Consider the following 21,887-nt stretch of genomic DNA (forward strand, 5'->3'; position numbering starts at 1 on the left):
TTATTTTTGAAAAAAATAATTACCATCATTTCATTAAATGAGATAGAAACTTTGGTTAGTTTGATTGGGGGGATTCTTTCTCTGTTCTTTACATCCAAACATTGATCATCTTCATCTTTCATCTTTGTAGTTATCCACCATATATATTTGCTGTAACTATCCAAACTTAATGAATTAGATATATAAATTGATTAAATAAATAAATCAAATTTGAGATTGATATAAATCATCACATATTTAGCTTTTTATCTGAGCTTGCCATATCCTTATAACATAATTATTCATAAAAGATTAATCTTTTTATAACCTCGTATAGTCCAGACATACACGGAAAGAAGATAGATTAATGATAAATGTTAGTCTCATTGCTCCGCTACTCATGAATATTAGGACTGCATAAGGAAACCAAACATGAACACTTATAAGGCAAATTAAGACAATTGTATAAGCTTAAAACTATCATATAACAAAGGGTCTAACACTAATTCATCACTCATAAATCCCTTAGCAAAAGTGCCCACATGATACATGGCTAAGAAACATATAATGAACAAACCTTAAATATCATCTCGAAGTCCTTAAAACTTTATTTTCTATGTCATCCGAGGGGTTCTATGATACTGAGAAGATTATCATTCTTGTATAATATAAAACTGCCAAAACACGATGAACGGACCATGAGAGCTCGAATGGGAGACTATCTCATTCAGCTTTCCCCACAACTAAACCTCACTTAAATGGTGAGAGCTCGAATGGGACCCACTTGCAGGGTTGCAGTGCCTCCGTCAACGGTAGAAAAGTTATTTTACATTTACGGCTAAAATATTTTATCATGGTTATCATCATGCATGCGCGTCGTCATCTCGACAGTGATGTCTCCCTCGTCAAGAGTGGCACGTGACCCAGCCCAGCCCAGCCCAGGAGAGTACGTGACCCAATGCCAGCAGCCTTCTTCCGACTTGACGAACGACTTTGAACACAAGATGTCAACGTGGCGCACGTTGACGAGTCTAGTGGCAGGCGTCGTCGGCCTCTCGATGCACACCAACGCAGCTCCGCGAGTTTTATTCGTAATGTAAGTCGTGCATCAACATTTCCGACCCCTCGAATTTCCCAATCTGTTGCGGTCGCTTTCTTTTCCTCCCAATCTCTCCTACCTGAGAGAGAGAACTCGAGCAGCTTAGGTGATTACCAGGATCAATTCCTGGGGATTTCGATTGATCAATTGATTGATCCCTGCGTGCATGGCTTCGGTCCTCGCCGATCGGGGGATCTTTGACTGGTGATTTGCTTTTCGTTGTTTGATTCTGGTTTTCGGTCGGAACTGATGGACAAAGATATCCTCGAGACCTTCGAGGCCGCAAAGAAGGCGGCTGATAAGGCGGCGGAGGCCGGCGATGGGTCATCGGAGGTGGATCGGTGCGTGGACGCGCTGAGGCGGCTGAGGAGGATTCCCGTTACTATGCAACAGTTGGTGGAAACTCAGGTACTGCCATCTCTTTTTCTTGATCGTATGCGATGTGCGTAAATCGATGCCATGATTTTGGGGCATCTTTATACCTCTTTGAAAGGTTGTTACATTGGTTAGCTCTGTATATGAATTTTGGAGACGCCTATGTTGAAAACTTGATCTTATCCTCAATTTTACGATTCCCCGTCAAAATTAGTGATTTGTTTTCTGAGATTCGTGTTACAGTGATTGCGACAATTCCTTTAACATAAAAGACTAGGCTTGTTTAGTTTTTTTTTAATATTTATTTAATGTTTTTTAATGTTGTATTCCAATTATAATGCAGTAATGCTCAAATTAGATAGTAAGTGAGACTTCAGGGTTTTATCATTATGCTGCGCAGGAAGAAATTGTGCAATGTCATTGATAGAAACATATAGGCATTTGCTTAGTCAAGGATGAATACAAGCAGGATGTAAATTTACCAGTTTTTCCAATGTTCTGAGGGCGTGGCATATCCATAAGTGCTGTTGTTTTGGCTGATTCCATATTATACCTTGCTCATTAGTGATAGTAATGCCTCATAGATTGATGATAGTGTACTGCAAATGAAGGAGGTCATGATGACATGAAAAGTAATTTGTTATCATGGTAAAATCAGAGGCATAGTGTAGGTTGCAGAAGTTCCTAAATCTAATTTTATATTTAATTATCTCATGTTATAATTTTTTCTCTAATCTTTTAGTTAGTTTCTAGTTTTATATGTAACTTTAAGTTGAATCATGGTATCATATATATGACAATGTTTATACCCTTAAATTCATGTTACTTATTTGATTTGATATCATTTTGAGAAGCTGCTCTATGACAAGGGAAAACCACTTGACAAAACTTGTAGTGAATTTTATTGTTAAAAAACTACTAAATCTGATTCATCAATATAATCAAAGTCCTCCAACTTGCTCCACTGACCACCTCTACGATTCATTGAATATGAGGGGCCTTTTGCGAGGGCTTAAACAAAGCTTTACAATTCAGTCACTTCTAATATTTCACCTATCACTTTGATGTCTTCTTATATGAGTTGGATATGTGCCACTGTTTGGACCCTGAAATTTATGTTACTTAATTTGATTTGATATCATGTTTTATAGAAAGTGAAAATTACTTGACAAAAGTTGTGATGAATTTAATCCTAAAAAAATAACTAAATCTGATATGTAATTTTAATCAAAATCCTCCAACTTTCTCGACCGACCACCGACACCTTGCTTGACTGACCATGTCTATGTTTCATTGAATATGAGGGGCTCCTTTGCGGGGGCTTAAACAAAACTTTACAATTTAATCACTTCTAATATTTCACCCATCATTTTGATGTCTTCTTCTATCAGTTAGATATCTTATCCTATATGCATGCTTCAAACTCTTTGTTGAATCAATGCTAGAATTGAACCAACAAATGGTTAATGGTTATCAGAATGACTGAAAAATACCAAACACAAAGTTATACTTACAATCTTGATTATAGTCTTACTAGAAATCAACAAATTCTAGAGGAAACCAAAAAATAATCAATCCAACATATATAATGGAAGAACTCAAGCAAATTAATAAAGTAATAATGGTACTAAAATAAAATAAAAATCAAGTATGTGGAACATTGACAGTTTGCAAACACTGATCAATGAAACTCTTAACAAACATATTCTTCAGTTGGCAGCATAAGTCATAAAATTCTGTAGTATTTTATAAAATCATATGCAATTAATTCAAATCAGTTCATAAAGAAGAAGCAAGAGAACAAAATGTAACAAAAATTGATCTTTCATATAATCCAGACAAACTCGAACATAAGATCAAACTGTAGTTATAATTTTCAGAAAGATAAAGAAAAATAAAAGGAAGAAAAAAAAACACTGAAGTACTATTTGATCTTATGTTTGAGTTTCTGCCCTGATCATATGATAGGTAAATCCTTGTTATTTTTTGTTATCTTACTTCTTTTGTATAATCTGATTTGTATTTATTGCATATAACATCATAAAATACTATAGAATTTTATTATGTTGTCAACTGGAAAATATACTTTGTTTTGAGTTTTGTTGACCAATGTTTGCAATTTGTCAATGAACCACATGCTTGATTTCTGTTTCATTTTCTTCCTTTATAATCTATTGGACTGGTTGTTGGATTGGTTGCTGTTTGACTTGCTCTAGAATTTGGTGACTTGCAGTAAAACTTTAGCCATAATTGGATTGTAAGTACAACTTTATGTTCGGTTTTTCTTGTCATTCTGATAATCATTGCAGAGTTCAATTCTGGTATTGACATCTTCGAAGAGTTTGAAATATACATACAAGAAAATATATCCAACTCATACAACGAAGACATCAAAATGATGAGTGAAATATTAGAAATGGTTGAATTAGATTCATCAAGTAGTTTTTGCTTGGTAATGTATCAACTTCTCATAATTTATATTAGATAAAATAAAAAACATGAATTTATGGGTCTAAACATTGTCATATATACTATTGGCATATATATAAAACCACAATTCTAATTAGTTTGAGATGAGGCACTCATGACCTTGCTATTTATTAGTCCAAACATGCAAAAGGTTCATATGCACCATAAGAGAAGACTATATACCATGGTTCGAATTACTTATCTGTATCGGTGTACCGACCAGCTATCGGTACGATAAGTACTGAGCTATATTGAGCGTACTGACACACAGTACATTGGGGTGTACTAATGTACCACCCATATCAGTCCTCTATCGGATCAATACGTATCGCCCATATCGAGCAGTGCATTTCGGTATGTCAAATCTTGTTATATACCATCAAGTTTTATGGCTTTGTTATTTTACCGAAGATAACATGGCATAACGATCTGATTATCATATCAATAAAGGTATATTTTATGGATTTCAATTGGTTTAGCAGATAGCAAGCTTCATGCTTTAGCTGAAATACTATAGTGATTTATTGGTTTAGCAGATAGCAGGCTTCATACTTCAATACTTAAATGTAAAGGATTTTCTATTTCTATGCTTATTGCTTGAATGTGTAGGTTACTTTTGTAGATAATTACCTAAGATCTAACACCAAGCTAGAACAAAAACCCAAACTACTAATCTACCAAGAGCCTAAAGAAGATGTTCATTACTATGCTACCCTATTGTCACGAACAAAACTGTAAAGGAGTGTTTGATGTAATACTCATGTATGTTCGTATCTTTCGATTTTGTTCATGCTTTGCACAGCATATAAAGGGATGACAGTAGGCTTAGCAACCCTATTTTGGTTGGTTTTGGTGGCCGTCTTAGGCGTGCAAACAAAGGTTGTGTCATGTGGGCACTTGTAGGGATTTCAGTTTATAGTGGACCATTTTAGACCTTTTGACCGTTCAAAGCTTATGAAGTCTATTTGTAATTTGCATTGGTCATGAGATGTTTGCTGAAATGATTGCTTGTGGATCCCGAGTGAAACACTTTCTCTAACTCGTTTTTCCTTTTGTAGGTCCTAAGGGACTATAGGAGGTTTCAGGAAGGCTGACCTTTGCGGACGGACACGCAAGGGTGCCACACGACTTATGCAAAACCAACTAAGTGCGTGACATATAATATCAGAATGAGACAAGCATACATAGAAACACTTGATATGCAAACGTGGGGGACCTAGCGTGACTGCGTTAAGGGCAGCTAGCACATGCGACCGTTCAGGGGAAATGGGCATGGAGATGTAGAGAAAAGGAGTTGTTCAGAGGAACGAGCATCTGAGATTGATATTCAGAGGAATGGCCAATCCTTCATGTAAGAGGCATCATGAGGACAAGCAGTTGGGAAGAATGCTTAGCGCACAAAGGTTGGGATGGCTAAGTTCGAGTTACGACTCGACGTTGGCAACCATACTTGATGGTGCTCAAGGCAAGCGATGCGCTTAGCAAAGGATGAGACCGTGCAAAGAGGAATAGGTTACTCAGTGATCGAAAGTGTTGTGCAAAACTCACAGATGTAAGGGAAATTGCTAACTCGAAGAATTTGGTACTCATACAAGAGCTTGTATATGGACGATGAAATGTTCATGGCCATCCCAAGGCGACCGAAACTCGATACCATGGAGCATTGAACGTCATGGAGTATTGAAACTTTCTCTTCAGCATGACAAGGATACGTTCGTAGGAGGCTGAAGTGTGCGAGTTCAGCATGTTGCTAGGCCTTAAGGGGTGCAGCTGGGGCTGTATTAGCAAGGAGTCTCAATCTATCAAGTGCATTTGTATGGGTAGAACAATGCACAGTTTGTTCAGCAAGGCGGAGTAGTCCAAGGGGATGATGGTCTCCGAAACTTCTAAAGGGAAGGATGCGAAGAGAGAAGTTACTCCAACATGATAGATACCTTGGAGGGATAAGTCCCGGTTCTCCAAAGGGAGAATCATGTGCAACGGACTGCATATGTTGAGGAGGAGTACCTCAAGACAATAACCCTACAAAGCTCAACCGATCGAGCGAGTGGTGAGGAGTCATTGAATGGTCTCACATAAGGTAATGCATTAGTGGATGCATTGTGAGATCAAGTAGGGGAGCGACCCAAGACAACACAAAGTGAAGGCACACTTAGAGCCGATATAGAGATCGGACTCAACGGAGGGCTAACCCGTGGAATGGTGGGCGTAAGGGCCACGATCAACGGAGCAACTTGAGTGTAACTTGGTGAAGTACCTAAACCGCATGAAGGGAGTCAGCATAGAAGATGGAACATCGAGCGAAGGCATGAAGCTTTCCTTGGATAAAAGTCAAGAACATGAACTCTTGTAGAGGCAAGAGTGGAATCATGTCGTTCCATGTGTCCGTCATTCTGATGGAGCAAACTCATCCTGCATGGTGCCAAAGACGAAAGGAGCTTCGAAACACATGCACCTTATCTTGGAGAAGCATTTGACGGAGAAACCAAGGCGACTCAACTTGTGGAGGCGAAATTGGGTTCAAAAGATCTTGGCACGGGGCAAGAGGACGTGAAGCAGGTACTCTTGAAGAATACGCCATAGTGTTGTCATTCTAGTTGTTATGAAGGAAGCGGTGCGCAATCGAAATTGTGCTAGTGGGGGCAGAGGCCTAGGATCTAAACAATGATGCACCAATTTCAACAAAGTCGGTGGACTTCGAGAGCTGCTAGGCGACGGACTGTCCTAGAGCGGTGCTTCACTTGGGTGTAACCCGAGAACGGGTGGATGAAGGTTGATTGTCAAAGAAGCGAACACAATCGAAGGTGGAAGAGACCTTGTAATGTGTTGGCAGAGGCCATATATAGAAGGATCGCAATCCGAGTTCATCCCATAATGATCAGAATACAATGGAGATGTCACCAGGAGGCGACATGGTGCACCGGATCATGGTGGAACAGTTCATGGCAATGTGATACACACGAAACTAGACCCATAAGGGACTATATCATACGGAGGTATGATCGGGAGCTCCACTTCGGTGAATAATACGACGGCAAGAACGGCTATGGATTCAAGGAGTGAATGTTATGGTATCGCAGAGGTGGGTCTTTCGTGCGTGCATCGAATTTTGTATCGGATAAAAGCATTGGTTATCAGCATATGGGGGCTGTGTACCACCGAGGAAGAATTTCGAATACAAGTATCAGTGAATCTTATGGGGAGAGGGGGGGAGGGACTTGATCATGTAGAGGTATGATCGGAGCGGTTGGAGAGTTTGATTGCTCCAGATCTCATATTCGCTTAAGGGAGCTCGATAAATTATAGGACAAGGCGGAGTAAGCGAACGTTGTTAACAAGAAAGTTAAGGAGAAAAAAATCGATGTGGGCCCTGCAACATGATGGTGGAGGCTATGCATGGGAGTTGCAGTCTATCTTTCCATCGACCAAGGAGAACTGCTCAGATAACATAAAGGTGTTGAAGTAAGTAGTCAAAAAGGGCGAGAAAGTGACGATGAGTCCAGAGGGACTTAAAACTAAGCATCGGTTAGAATGGAGGTGGACTCGGAGAAGTGTCATAGTGTCACAGAGGCTGATCTATCGATCGTGAAGAAAGGGATACAGATGCGAGGCGATGGATAGTAGGGTCATGGGCATGGCAGTGCTATGGTACCGTAGAGTCGGGACTTCCATGAAGTCATCGATCCCTTGTTCTCATGGAGGGAGAGCATATGGTCATGAAAGGGGTTGAGAAGGTGGAGAATGCAGAGGCAAACCCCAAATACTAAGGCAAGGCTAAAGGGCATAGGCTAGGGAACTTTGTAAAACCGGTGTCAACGAGCTTCTCATCAAGATAGCTGAAAGTAGAGGACTTCGGGTCGATGCAAGAGTGCTCGACTAAAGTAGGCAGTACACAATGTTGTATCATTGCTACTCAAAGGAGTAGGCGATAGAGATGATGGAGAAGACGGTACAATCCCAAAGGCGACCAAAACTATTAGAGACTGCTCCAAATTAGGGTGAAAATTTTTTGCATTCCAGAAGTTAAATGACATTAATAAGGTGAATCATAGTAGCTAACTCAACGCAAGGAGTGCAAACACTTCGAGTGCTTCGGAAATGTGAGCAACGAGTGACCGAAGGCAAATAATCAGCTTGATGCATGGAGTACAACCCTCGAGGAGGCGGGCGAAGTCAAGTAAACTTTGCCTTCTCAACTCTTAAGAGAATGGGTGAAACTGAGTGCCCCAATCCTCTTATCTATCCAGCAGAGGAATTCTGCATAGGTTCAAAGACCCTTTGAAGAAATCTAATAGAAGACAATACTTGTTAAATCCTCACCAATGGTGATCAGTGCTGCTGAGAGTAGATTATCCACATCATTTCCTAATATAATGTCAATCGAAAACAGAAGTGATGCAAACCTACTTGAAAGTGACAACTAAGTGGAAGAAGAATTGATAGACAAATTTTATGGAGGAAGGACCCAAAAACTTTAAAGTTTGTGAGGCGATGCTAGTTAAAGCTCCAACAAGCATCCACCTAGTTCAAGCGGCATGAGGCATTTGAGAGACTAGCGCATACCAAGGAACCATCTTTTCTTTCATCTGAGGGATCCATAGGAACCAACAGGGATCAACACAACTTAGCTGACCTCTCACCAGAGTCAAAGTCATTGGCGAGTTGAAGTAGCATGACGGATCAAAGTTCGACTACTCAACAACAGTGGCGGAGTACAATTCGGAACCAAGAGGCGCATTGCAACCGGAACAAAGGATTAAAAACTCAACAAAGGCGAGATGATGCAACGTTTGATGTAATAAGTGGGGGAGAATGTCACGAACAAAACTGTAAACAAGGTGTTTGATGTAATGCTCATGTATGTTCGTGTCTTTCGGTTTTGTTCATGCTTTGCACAGCATATAAAGGGCTAATAGTACAGTCTCATTTTGGTTGGTTTTGGTGGTCATCTTAGGTGTGTAAACAAAGGTTGTGTTATGTGGGCACTTGTGGGGATTTCAGTCTATAGTGGACCATTTTGGACCCTTTGTTGTGCGACTGTTCAAAGCTTGTCAAGTCTGTTTATAATTTGCATTAGCTATGATGTGTTTGTTGAAATGATTGCTTGTAGATCCCGAGTGATACGCTTTCTCTAACCCGTTTTCCTTTTAATAGGTCCTAAGGGACCGTAGGAGGTTTCGGGTTGGCTAACATTTGCGGACGAACACGTAAGGGTGCTGTACGACTGCAAAACCAGCTAAGTGTGTGACACTATGGTGTTGACTAGATGTAAGACGGTAACTGAAGATAAGATGTTATTATCTTAAGCGAATCTCTGAAGTTTGATGCAATGATCAACTATGCATTATGCTAGTTGACTTAGGGAGTTGAATGAATGACAATTTAGAAGAAATGGTCAATATATTAAACTATAATCTGAGTCTCGTCCTAATCACTAATCACTATGATGGCCTAATTTAGTGCCTAGTTGTACAAAGTTATGAATACAGGAGTGAAACATGGTGCCTTCTCACTTGCCTAGTCCAATTATATTGGTTTAAAATTATTACATGCTTGTCAAAAACCTACTCTCAGAATAAAAAAAGACTACAGGTATCTTCTTAGTGGAATAAATGGACAATTATGGATATGAAATTCTTAGCTCATATCCATATCAAGCTAAAAGCAAAATAAGTCGATGACACAATCATGAGTGCAAGGTACAATTTGGAGGAAGAAAATTAAAGCTTGGACTGATGAAGTTGTGTGGAAGGAGATCATAATGGGAGGAAGGCTTGATCTCAAACAAAAGAGTTAGGGGCCTGATGTGACTGGTGAAAGGCCCTAAATCTGAATTTTAATCAAGTTGCCTTATTTATTATATTACTTAGGCATGTTGTTATGTCTAATCTAAATTTAAATATGTTTTTGGAGTCAATATAACAGATTAAAAGTCTGAAACTGTTAATTCAAACGACTGCTCTATTGCAACATTGATGAGTAAAAAAATTACAATGATGCCTTATCTGAACTTTTTTGCTTAAGATAAATTCACAGATTTCTTTTTGCTTTATCTTAGCTCCTTTCAACAAAGTCATCTTTATTTTAAAATGATGCTTATGTCACCATATACTTGTGTTAATGCTAATTTTGGTCATCAAATAGATGTGGTCAAGATTGTCAAACCCACTTTCCTACCTAGAATTGGAAGAGGTTCCATAAACTAGGTCACAGAATCAGATCATAGGATCGTGAGATCCTATAAACTAATTAAAAATAATTTAAAAACCATGCTAAGTCATGAAGGATTAGATCCTTCAATTTGGAAAGGACTAGATTAATAACTTATTTATTATATAGTTATGAAGCTATACGTTTGAAAATTGTGAGCGCATGAGTATGAAGGTGTAACATGAAATGAGGATCTCGGGCAATATAAAATCAAAGTTAAGATTTTTCTCTTACTGTATGGTGCTTGAATTTGGACAGATTTAATTTTATCAGGCATGCTATGCTGCAAGTTTTCCTCATTTTAAGGGACCACTATAAATTTATCATTCAGCATGTTTGAAGATATTGTTTTGAGTTTGAATCTATTGTAATTGCTGTTCTTGGTACTTCAGAGGTCTACAAATTCAACCATATGAGTGGGTATGTTGATCAGAAGATTGTGGTGATGCAATCCTGAATCCACACAGGTGAAACAAATGGATGCACCAAGGTTTTGGTTAAGCCCTGTTATATTGAGTTTAGGTGTAAGATCATAATTTATGGTCTAACTTTGAGTTTTCCTAAAGTGCTGTTATTGAGGATCAAATATGGTATATAAAAAGTGTTCGTTATCTATCATTGCATGCAGTGGAATGCTCAGGGGAATAAATGTATTGTTAGTGCATGTTTAAAAGTGAAATAGGAGTATTTCCTTTGGTGAAGAGGGTCCCTCTTCCATATTTTCATCCTGTTTTGCTGTATAATCGCTGCTTTTGTAATGATCTTGCATCAGGTTACTAATTCAAATAATCCAGAACAGCTTCTTGCTGGTTAGTTTTATGCCTAGCTGTAGTGTTGCGAACAATGGATGGTGAGACTGCACCATGAATTTTGGTGTTATTATTGACTTTTCTCAAAAGAGCCTGGGATCTTGGTTGGATATGGTCAGCCTGTAATGTTCTCTCTGAAAAATAACTTGCAGAACCCTCACATTCTAGTTTTTGAAGATTTAGTTCCAAGATAAAATTTCCAGCATGTCACTCAGGATCCTCATGCATTTTGCAAGATCAAAGACCCTTCTATGAAACATTCTGAACATGTAATTTGCTAACGTCTACTTATTTTGTGACAAAGGTTCTAGATACTGTTAATTATCAGTGAAAATTTTGACAATTGAACACTGAAAGAAAAATTAGTTTGCAAGTGAAAATTTAAATTCACTTACCATTTAATTCTGGTATCTTACTGTTGATGACTATTTGATTGATAGAATATGCTGTGCTTTATGATGCTTTTCTCTGTGATGCTTTGAGTTTCAGAAACTTTTGAGGAGAGTCCAAAATTAGCAACCTATTTCATCTGCTTTGCTAATTTCGTCTGAAATAGTATCTTGGTCTTTTTTTATGGGAGTCCGGAGTTATTAACCTATTTCATCTGCTTTTCTGAGGATGTCAAATGATATCTTGGTCTTGGAATTACAAAAGAAAGTGTTTTGTACAATCACCCTACATTTCAAATTTGACCAGACAAATTGCCATTATGATTCCATCACTGTTGCAAGTTTCGGCAAACATATACCTTATTGTTGAAGCTTAGCCATCTCTTTAATTTTCTTGTTGGTGTTTTGGAAAGAACTTTCTCGAACCATCAGATGTTTGGGGACAAATCAATTTATGTTGCATGTACCTCATCATATAAATAATTCTTGTTGACAGCTTATGTTTCTCTTTTCTGGAAAAATTGAACTTTTCATTTAACATAACTGCATATGTTATAGATCCTCGGCAGTTATGTAATGTAAAACTTGTTGGATTTGGCCTATTCTTTTCCTCTTGGAACTTAAACATGCTTTCTTTTTCCAGGTGGGCAAACGTCTCCGCAGTCTTAAAAAACATGTTAATTCAAAGATTCAAGCTGAGGCATCTGTTTTGCTAGAATTCTGGAAAGATGTAGTCATTCAGGAGACGTCAAATTCTAAGAAAAATGGTGGTTCTGAAAGTAAAAGTTCAGTAGAAGTTAATATCAAATCTGAGAGAACAGAAACTTTCAAGATTGACAGGACTCCAAAGGCTGGGCCTGTCAACATGGATAGGATTTCAACTTCAGAAAGTCTCAATTTTGTAAAGAAAGACAAGAACCAGGGTTCAAATACAGAAAGGCACAAGACTGAGAAGAATGAGAGCAGTGAATCAGGAGGGTGTGCTATCAAAGCTAACAGAATCCCCAGTGGAAGTCATCAAGCATCTACTACCAAGAAGCCATCAACAGTATCAGCTGCTCCTCCAAAGCTGACAACGATGATCAAATGTAATGATCCTATCCGAGACAAACTTCGGGAACTTCTAGCAGAGGCGTTCTCAAAAGTTTCCTGTGAGACCAGTGAAGATGAAAGAGATGAAGTGAGAAATATACTGGATGAGGTAAATGTGTGTGATCCCATCCGAGTTGCAGTCATGGTGGAGTCCGTGATGTTTGAAAAATTAGGCCGTTCTAATGGTGCTCAAAAGCTGAAGTACAGATCCATTATGTTCAATTTGAAGGATGGCAACAACACAGATCTTCGAAGAAGAGTTCTCCTTGGGGAAGTGAAGCCTGAGAAACTCATAGTTATGACTCCTGAAGAAATGGCCAGTGACAAGAGGAAACTTGCAAATGAACAGATTAAAGAGAAGGCTTTATTCGAGTGTCAGCGGGAAGGAGCTGCTAAAGCTACAACTGATCAGTTCAAATGCGGTCGGTGCGGACAGCGGAAGACCACTTACTACCAAATGCAAACCCGAAGTGCCGATGAGCCGATGACTACATTCGTCACATGTGTAAACTGCAACAACCATTGGAAGTTCTGTTGACTACAAATTCAGCAGACTATTTGCGGGAAGATTTTCCAAAAAATCCTGTTATCTGTCCTATTTTGGGGCGCTTCTATTCATTCTTCGGAACTCATTAGCATTGTGTTGTTGGATGCATGTAACACCGCCTGCAGTTTCATTTGAGTTGCTTTAGTTTGGCAGCTGCTCACTGCCTCTATCATCAAGTAAAACGTTTGTGTTAGTAGCATATCGTGCCAAGTGTAACGTTTATGTATATTAAGATGTGACAATCGAATGTTTTGCATTCATCAGCATTTTTGTGCTCGGTCTCAGCTGGATGCGATTCAGCTTGTCGACTGTGAACTGGAACAAATATAATGCTCAGAACAACAATGTTGCTCGTGTCAAACTCTTCTTCAAAGAATTGCGGGTTGGAAAATTATTGATGAAGCATCCAACGGGAGAATCGTCTTTTCGATGACAACACTTTGAGTACATGAATCACTGCACATCAAATCCATCTAAACTTCAGTGCAGCCCTCTCCAGGACTGGTAAACTACCTTCCATCCTGCCACATCAAACCGATGTAACTCATTCGAATAGCAACCATTGGTTAACCTCGACAGCGATTCATATGCTTCGACTGTTCTCCAAGTGGGAACCAAAGTGCTAATAATTCCAAAATGTTTGGTCAACTATATTCAAATTTTAATTGTACAAGTAAACATGATAAAAATTTCATTGTGCACCATAACATTGTAAACGAGACCATCACCCTATGTTTTTGCTTTTTGCTTAGAAGGATAAATTGCCAGTTGACTCTCTCAGTTCCTTCTCTAAATATATATATATATATATATATATATATATATATATATATATATATATATATATATATATATATATATATATATATACATGAGAAATTTCAAATATCTTCGACCAAGCGATGCAGAACCTAGCGAATATAATTTTTCTTTAGCAAAATTCGAACTCTCATTCCACTTGATAAAGACATTTAGTTCGATAGATTAAGAGAATCTAAGGGCTCATGAATTTTGAAATGATAAAATCATGCGGGTACGCTCATCATCTGTCTAAAACGAATAATTCCCCGAATAATTCCTCGTGAATCTATCCCATTAATAATGATAAAAATTGACTTTTCATATTAACCCTAGAAGGAAGGCCTTAAACCCTTGACCCCTTATATTAATTAAGAAGTAGAAGAATTAAGATAATTTCTCAAGCTCATCTACATAAAATTGCTCCTCTATAAAAGAAAGTACTGATTAAAAATATTTAATCTTATATTAATTAAGAAGTATGAGAATTAAGATAATTTCTCGAGCCCATCTACAATAAAACCCTTCGCTCCTCTATAAAAGGAAGCACCGATTAAAAACATCTAATCTTACATTAATTAAGAAGTAGGAGAATTAAGATAATTTCTCGAGCCCATCTACAATAAAAACGATGAGCCTCCTTCCCCTTCATCCGCAACCGAACCATCACAGTCGAGCACTTGATCTTACCCACCCGCCACAAGGTCTACACCATCGAATCAGCGATCAGGTCCCATCGGTTTCTCCACCCACCAAAGAAGGAAACGAACGTCATCTTCCACACTGCAGCTCTCATTTTAGGCCGTCTTTTAGGGTTTGCCAAACGACGACAACTCGACGTGTTCCACGTACGCTGGCATGCCGACAAGCTCCTTGACTAGAAATCCTAACCACACCAAAAAAAGCCAGCGTAGATCTCCATTTGAAGTGTCGTGAGGTCAGCGAGGAAAACTAGGGAGCTTGTCGGCCGGCATTTCACATCCAGGTCACTGCACTCGTCTCCTCCTGCATGCACAAAGGACACAGACGCTGAGACATGCAGGAAGCAAGCCACTGCAGTCAACCTGATCTCATCGTGACAGTTTTGGATGTCACCAGATGATGCTTTGTTTGTGGCCAGTTTTGGTGAACTGCGAGCGTCGCCTTCTCCGAAGAAGAGGAACGGCAGGAACTGGGATGTATTCTTCGTCTGTCATAGAATAACCCGACTAGCAGAGGTTGACATTAATATTTATAATAGAAGGAAACCAGCCATGCGTCTTGACCTAATATTGTCCCACAGACACCCATTTGGCATCATCATCAAGCGGTAGAAAAATGATACTTTTGTCGATGATTGTTTAGTGAACACTTTGTTTAGTGACGTGGAGCCAAATACAATACGAGCTTAAGAATACGCGCACACAACCAAGAATTTGAAGTGGTATTCGTCGTATTCCAAGCTCAGGTACGTTTACGTGGACAAAACCATAGCTGTACGTTAGCTAGCTTGACCCGGTGATACATGTGGCCTTCTATATAAGAAACATAGAACGCTTGCTCAGAGGGCAAGAGAAGGGAATGGAGGAGGTGACGGAAGGGCATCACTTCGTCCTGGTGCATGGCGCCGGCCATGGAGCCTGGTGCTGGTTCAAGCTCCGGTGCCTCCTGGAGGCCTCAGGCCATCGCGTCTCGTGCCCGGACCTGGCGAGCGCCGGCATCCACCCGGCCGACCCCAACTCCATCCTCTCCATCGATGAGTACGATGCACCCCTCTTCAGCATCATGTCTGCCTTGCCGGAGCACGAGAAGGTAACACCCCCCCCGTCCCATGCACACCAGAGCTTGTTTCCCTTCAAACAACTCCTCCTCCAGGAAACAGTAACTTGCAAGCCAAAGATGGATAGATAGATAGAAATAGTCAACTTTGACCGTCCGGGAAGATGAGATCTCCATGTTGCCGCTGAGATTGTAAGGTTTCGTGTTTAGGTCATACTGGTGGGGCACAGTGCGGGAGGACTGAGCGTAACTCACGCGTTGCATGTCTTCAACAACAAGATCAAGGTGGCCATCTTCGTTGCAGCAACCATGCTTCCATGGGGATACCAAACGGAAGAAGACATCAAAGATGTAACTTTCTTGCCCTCTTCTGTGTGCAACTCGATGTTAATAACTGTGTGATCATCATTTCTTAAGGCATGGGATAATTATTTCTTGCGTGAGGTAGGGAGTTCCTGATCTATCACGATTTGGAGATGTTTATGAGCTCAAATACAACATGGGGCCTAATAATCCACCCACGAGCGTGGCACTGCGAAAGGAATTCCAACGCAAAATACTCTATCAGTTGAACCCAATTGAGGTAACAAATCCTGACAATGCTCATTAGATTAGATCTGATGTAATATAAAAATAGTCTGATCGACAAGCATCGATCAATGTTTACCGGTCTAACCAAAGATGTATTTTCCTTTTTTGTGTCGAGTCATCGAGTGATAAGTACGACAAGATATAGATTTGTAGTCTCAACATGTGTTACGTTGCATGGCTCAGGACTCCACGTTGGCTTCCATGCTACTACGACCATGGCCGGCCACTCTACCCAGCACAAGGTTCCACAAAGTGGAGGGGTTGGAGAAAGCGAGACGAGTGTACATAAAGACCACACATGACAACATGGTGAACCCACAGCAGCAAGACGCCATGATCCGGAGGTGGCCACCGGATGAGGTGTTGGTCATGGAGACCGATCACAGCCCCTTCTTCTCGGCTCCCATGGAGCTCTTCAAACTGGTGATGAAGGCATCCCACCTGCGCCCATGATGTACCATGAGATCCATCTCTGTTAATGATCATGTATGCGTTGTCATGTTCATACATCCAGTTTAAAGTACATGAATAGTTTGGCCAAGAGGCTTGGGAGGTGAGGAAATATTTTGATGTTGAAGAAGACTAAATCAATCAACCATTAGTTCATAAACATGGAATATGTTTGTTTCAGAGTGTTTTCAAAATTGGTAGAATTAAATGAGGAGGATCAAAAATACACACGACAAGGAATGTGATTCTATTAAGTTCTCTTGGTGATGAAGAAGGAGGTTGTTCTGTCTACCTCCTCTTCAAACCCATGTGCATTTACACCAACTTTTCTACCTCTTCTTAACTTCCCTTCATGTTTCCATGTCTTAAATTTATGGATGATTTGAATTGTAAACCAGTGGAGTTTGACATGCATGAATGATTCACAAGACGAAGCATTTTGATGAGAATAGTCATACCTGTGTTCTACAGTGAGAATAGTTGCAAATGCTGGCATGAAACAGTCCGTCCCTATCGTAATGTCCTATATCAGGGGCAGGAAAGTTCTCCACTTCTTTACCTATAAGAATAATAAGGTAGTTTTAGACAATTCAGAATCCACGTATTTGTATGTATGGTTAGCACATGAAGAACATTTAGAAGATAGATCAGACCACAAGCCAAAGGGAAATATAGTAGCATTTGAAGACCCAGTTTGGGAAGTAGATGCAGTTGTCTTGATCTCCATAATCCCCAGTCACATCCCATGGATAGGAACAATTCAGTGTAATGGGGACAAGCACCGACACAAATTGAGCCGATTCATCTCTAATGGAAAATATATTATACGGAGTACTGTCCCAATTCCCAAATATGAAACCTCAATGTCAGCCAATCAAGCTGGATCAATGATATACCAATAATAAGAAAAACATATTAGAGGTAGACTATAAATCAATGTGAAGAATGTGTGTTCCCAGCCAGGAATTTCCTCTTGAGAATATGTTTCTGGAATGGGATCTTACCAGAATCTCCAGGGCTAGTCAGGACTTCTACAGATCAGACATGTCTATTCCCCTTTAACATCGTATGTTTGTTTCCAGTACATGATCAAACAGTGTATCCTTCGAGCCAACTGCAAGAAAAAGAAGCCAAATAGTTCGGCACTCTGTAGAAATTGAAGAACACAACAGTGTTCAGAGCAGCAGCAGAAAACCTGCCATTGAGATTGAACCAGGACTATGGACATTAATATCAATAACTACGGATCTGTGAAAAGTTCAACACATGATATACACACCATAAAACATGTCAAAGAGTCAATCTCAACCTAGGAGCATAAATATTATATGATGTAGAACCATATAAATATCCAATGTCGTTTCAAGCTGTACACAGCATTATTAAACAGCATAAGCTGATAATTACAAAGATGATACAGCAACTAGAACCTATGGTACAAATTAAAGAGCAGAACACTGACTATTTGATGTAGTAAGTAATGGAGTCACAAAACCCAACTAAGGCTTCAACTCCAACATGTCAAAAGAATGTGTTCAATTTTCTAGACAGACATGCTAGCGAGAAACTCAATGAACATATGGTTATGACCAAGCAAGAGTTCTTCGAGGACTATATCAATAAAATGAGATTCATTATAACTTCATGCTGAAATACTTGTTAAGGAATAAACTTAATCAAAATCCATGTTCACAAATTCTACAGCTTTGAACACCTTTGCAGCAAAGTAGTCCTAGAGCTTTGATTAAATATAGCTCTAAAAATATGTGATTAAGTTGCCAGATCAGTTGCAGCAATTGTAGAAAGTATTAGATCAGATGCATATCAGCTCCGGAAATTATCGCATGGTTGCATCTTTGGATTTATTGAATCATAACCCATACCAAAGAATGTTGAATTTCCATGGTGAAAGATATTAATCCTATCAGTCTTATTCAACATCATTGTGAAAGTAATTTGAAATGAGATTTTGAATCAAAAATAATCTGTCACTGTCCATGCAAGAGATCATGAATAATTATCTGACGGCTCATTGAAAATGTATAATTATGCAATAAAAAGAACAATGTTGAAGCTACATTTTCAAAACGGTTTTGATAGAGTTGAGAGGAAGCCCTTATTTAATCTTTTAATAATGTTCGGAATTTTACTGAATGGTGCCACTGGGTCTTAGACATTCTAAAAACACATAAAATAGTTGTCATTCTTATTGAGGTTCTCTTTGAAGAAAGCTACTTATTTCTGAAGAGTGATCTGTCTTTCGTTGCTATGGATTGCATGATGATCTTTAAGATGCCAAAGTGAGTTATTTGAATTCCAAAGAGGCTTATGTGGAATGGGAGTAAAGAAGAAAAGGCTCCAAAAACTTTGGTTTAGCTATAGTATATAAAGGGAAGGATGCAGGGGGCTTGAGGATTGTGGATATTCAGGTTAAGAAATCATCTTCCAGTGAATTCTGTTTAAGGCTGTTTGAACATCAGAACAAAGTTAATTTTATGGAAGTCATTTTAAAAGTTAGCATCCTTTTGGGCACCTTGTTGTCTCTGACTATTCTTCATGTTGAGAAGGTTTCTTTTGATGCAGAGATACTGTTTTTGCTGGAATTGTTTTCCCATTGGCAATGGACTGATAGTGAGGTTTTGGCAGGATGGGTAGTTGATAGAGGATTTTCTTTGTGATAAATTTTATAAAATTTATTATTGATACCATGTGGCATCAAATCGAGATTTAGTTGCTGGTATTGCTCATCCTACAATCTCTGATGTCTTGCCTTGGAATATAATGTTCAATAATAATGTTCAAGCTATGAGGCTTAAAGATCTTCAGTTACATTATCTTCTAAGTAGATAAGATCTTATGGTGGGGATATGACAGTAAATTTACTACTGTACTGAATACAATTTTGAAGCGAGAAGAAACAAAAGACTGGGTATTGGAAAAAAATGGATTGCACTAACTCAGGAAAAGATGAAGTTTGTTGTTTGGCTCCTATATAAATAACAGTGGCAAAGAAAGGAATACAATTGTCTCCTGTTGTGTCTTATGCAACAATGAAAAAATGAAGATGTTTAACCCCTGCTTTTCAATTGTATTCTTCAGTAAGTGGTACATGCTGGCTGATAATGGTTAGTCTGCAAGTCTTCCTTCCTGAGCATCTTGGATGTAGTTCATAATAAAAGAAATCTGAGAGAAAGAAGATCATGGGGGAGATTGTTCTGAAGACTAGAATTTATTTGGACAGAAAGGAACAATAGAACCTTTAGGGGTAGTTCTAAAACTCTGACGGAAGTTGTCAAATCCACACTACTGGAGAACAATGGAGCAAAACCTTAATTGTCCATGTGAACCTCTGTGGTGGCTTCAGTGAGGCAATACTGTAGTTTTGCTTACTACTTCCTCTTTCCCTCTATTTTCTTTTTCTTTACATTCTTGTGCTTTCTTTTCTATGTTTGTCTCTTAGAAAACTTGCATGCCTCTTATAAAACTTTTAAAGATGTGTGATCAACTGACAGTCCTCATGCTATGCTCCTGAGCTAGAGACATGACATTTTCTACACCATGAGTTAACTAAATTTTCAGATTTAATGATGTCCCATTTAAGGAGGGGGAGCTTCCTAGCACTAAACTGTATTCGAACAGCTTATATACTACAAATTCAAATTCTTTTTTTTTTATTTATCTTCATACAGGGAAAGAGAACTATAGTCATTTAACTCATAAATAACACCATAGAATGATCAAATTGCGAATCTTGTATTTGATAGAGATTGAAAGCAATTAGTCCAACACATACGTTAAGCAATGGTATAAAAATGGTGCCAGCATTTCAAGTCAAACAAATAGCATACCATTGTTGGGTCTAAGTTTTCTCTTGTGTTTATCTCAGGTGAGGAATTCTGGCTCCAGACGCTGCTAGTCCTGTAGACACTGTGACCTTAGTTCCGTCTTCCAGATAATTATAGACAATCCTACATAGTCTCCTGCATTATTCACAAGCACTTGTACATAGCAACCAAAATTGAGGATTAGAAAATGCAATATCTAGTCGAAGAACATACTGACCTTATCGTATCCAGTGACTGGGCCACTTGGACATTCGAAACATGAGGAGGAGCTTCAATGGAGAAGATTCCACCTTAATGTGCTTTTTCACCTGAAAATGGAATTAAATTAGGGAATACGGATTGTATAAACTGGTACAAAAAATCAAATTCCATGCATCCTAATCACAATTACTGTGAAAACAATAAAACCAAGAAATTAAATCATAACAACGAGAGACAAATAACCAAGTAAAAAATTCTCAGGATGCTAAGTTGTGTGCATGGAGGCCAGTTTTTATTCATAAGATTCGTGGATAATTTTCAAGAACATTTAAACAATGATGTTTCATGACCACAATTTATAAAACTCAGTATTGACATGAAATGCACCTACAAAAAAGTTTCTAACTCTGCAGTAGTGGAAAATTGAAAGCTTTGTCTTAAAAAGACAAACAGAACAATAACTTTACGTAACCTCCATAAATTGATGGCATGTGGATGCATGATTGGTCAATTATCAATGTGAAACTTTTGAAGAGCACAATTGTTCTGCAACGAAAATTTTGTAATTAGAACAATTGTACTTAGCACAAATAGTGAAAACAACATTTTCTCCAATCTCCGTCATAGTTCCATTGAAGCTAATGATCTCAAGAAAACCTCTGAACAATAATAGATACTGGCAATCTTTAACTACATAACCAATGTGAAGTCTCTTGAAGATTTATATATGAGATCATACTACAGTTACCACTTAAAGGACGCCCGATCGAAATCGAACAAAATCAAAGAACCAATTAAGCAGTTCCTCAGTATAAGAGAACCGACCGGATTCTTCCCTTCGAGGATGACCCTATTCCGGGATCGGATTACGCGCTTGATGATGATTCTTCCCTCCAAGGATGACCCTATTCCGGGATCGGATTACGCGATTGATGATGATTCTTCCCTCTTATGATCATTACCGGTGACAATCACCAAAAAAATCAACTTTTGACCGAAAATTAACCAAAATTAAAGAGAAACACAAGCGGATGAGAGATTACACTGTCTCTCCTCCGAGGATCTTCCGATTCCTGCTTTCTCTCCTCTCTTCCCAGGGTTGTAACTGACTTGTGTCACGACTTACCGACCGAACACGGACGTGGCGCCGACGATGGTGCGGTGGGTAAGAAGTGAAGCGTCTTCGATGGGAGCCGCATCATCTATTCGTAACTTATGTCATGAAGCAAAATCCCGGTTTTAAATGGGCCCCTGATTCCTTATTGGGCTGGCCGA

General features: G+C 38.9%; 2 protein-coding genes and 1 long non-coding RNA gene across 6 annotated transcripts; 2 read left to right on the top strand and 1 right to left on the bottom strand.

The window, feature by feature from the left end:
• Nucleotides 1-1,083: 1,083 nt before the first annotated feature.
• LOC135676817 (transcription elongation factor TFIIS-like) lies at nucleotides 1,084-13,235 on the top strand. Its single transcript, XM_065188414.1, has 2 exons — nucleotides 1,084-1,486; nucleotides 11,974-13,235. Exons 1-2 carry the CDS (start codon nucleotides 1,328-1,330, stop codon nucleotides 12,958-12,960), a joined length of 1,146 nt encoding a protein of 381 aa, XP_065044486.1. The 5' UTR covers nucleotides 1,084-1,327; the 3' UTR covers nucleotides 12,961-13,235.
• Nucleotides 13,236-15,320: 2,085 nt separating this feature from the next.
• LOC103989039 (methylesterase 17) lies at nucleotides 15,321-16,820 on the top strand. The gene is made up of 4 exons (XM_009407774.3): nucleotides 15,321-15,558; nucleotides 15,736-15,876; nucleotides 15,974-16,108; nucleotides 16,300-16,820. The coding sequence occupies exons 1-4, from the start codon at nucleotides 15,328-15,330 to the stop codon at nucleotides 16,567-16,569; spliced, it is 777 nt and encodes a 258-aa protein (XP_009406049.2). The 5' UTR covers nucleotides 15,321-15,327; the 3' UTR covers nucleotides 16,570-16,820.
• On the bottom strand, nucleotides 16,104-21,829 carry LOC135676818 (uncharacterized). Of its 4 annotated transcripts, none has more exons than XR_010514434.1 (8): nucleotides 21,656-21,829; nucleotides 21,438-21,560; nucleotides 20,629-20,719; nucleotides 20,415-20,546; nucleotides 17,571-17,761; nucleotides 17,220-17,445; nucleotides 17,025-17,125; nucleotides 16,104-16,557 (listed from the first exon to the last, which is right to left on the bottom strand). It is a non-coding gene; the product is annotated as an uncharacterized LOC135676818 (long non-coding RNA). The 4 variants fall into 4 exon arrangements; XR_010514436.1 differs by having other exon boundaries at nucleotides 17,571-17,680; nucleotides 20,415-20,534; nucleotides 21,656-21,828; XR_010514435.1 differs by having other exon boundaries at nucleotides 17,220-17,400; nucleotides 17,571-17,680; nucleotides 21,656-21,828.
• Between the last annotated feature and the right edge of the window lie 58 nt (nucleotides 21,830-21,887).

This window comes from Musa acuminata, chromosome BXJ1-6 (assembly GCF_036884655.1).
Source record: "Musa acuminata AAA Group cultivar baxijiao chromosome BXJ1-6, Cavendish_Baxijiao_AAA, whole genome shotgun sequence".
Lineage (NCBI taxonomy): Eukaryota > Viridiplantae > Streptophyta > Magnoliopsida > Zingiberales > Musaceae > Musa > Musa acuminata.

What these genes read in the sequence shown, in the direction of transcription:
- LOC135676817 (XM_065188414.1), top strand. Translation starts at nt 1,328, where the DNA reads ATGGACAAAGATATCCTCGAGACCTTCGAGGCCGCAAAGAAGGCGGCT. An exon ending in AACAGTTGGTGGAAACTCAG is followed by an intron (nt 1,487 to 11,973) that starts GTACTGCCATCT and finishes TTCTTTTTCCAG; the next exon opens with GTGGGCAAACGTCTCCGCAG.
- LOC103989039 (XM_009407774.3), top strand. Translation starts at nt 15,328, where the DNA reads ATGGAGGAGGTGACGGAAGGGCATCACTTCGTCCTGGTGCATGGCGCC. An exon ending in CCTTGCCGGAGCACGAGAAG is followed by an intron (nt 15,559 to 15,735) that starts GTAACACCCCCC and finishes TTTCGTGTTTAG; the next exon opens with GTCATACTGGTGGGGCACAG. An exon ending in ATCAGTTGAACCCAATTGAG is followed by an intron (nt 16,109 to 16,299) that starts GTAACAAATCCT and finishes TGCATGGCTCAG; the next exon opens with GACTCCACGTTGGCTTCCAT.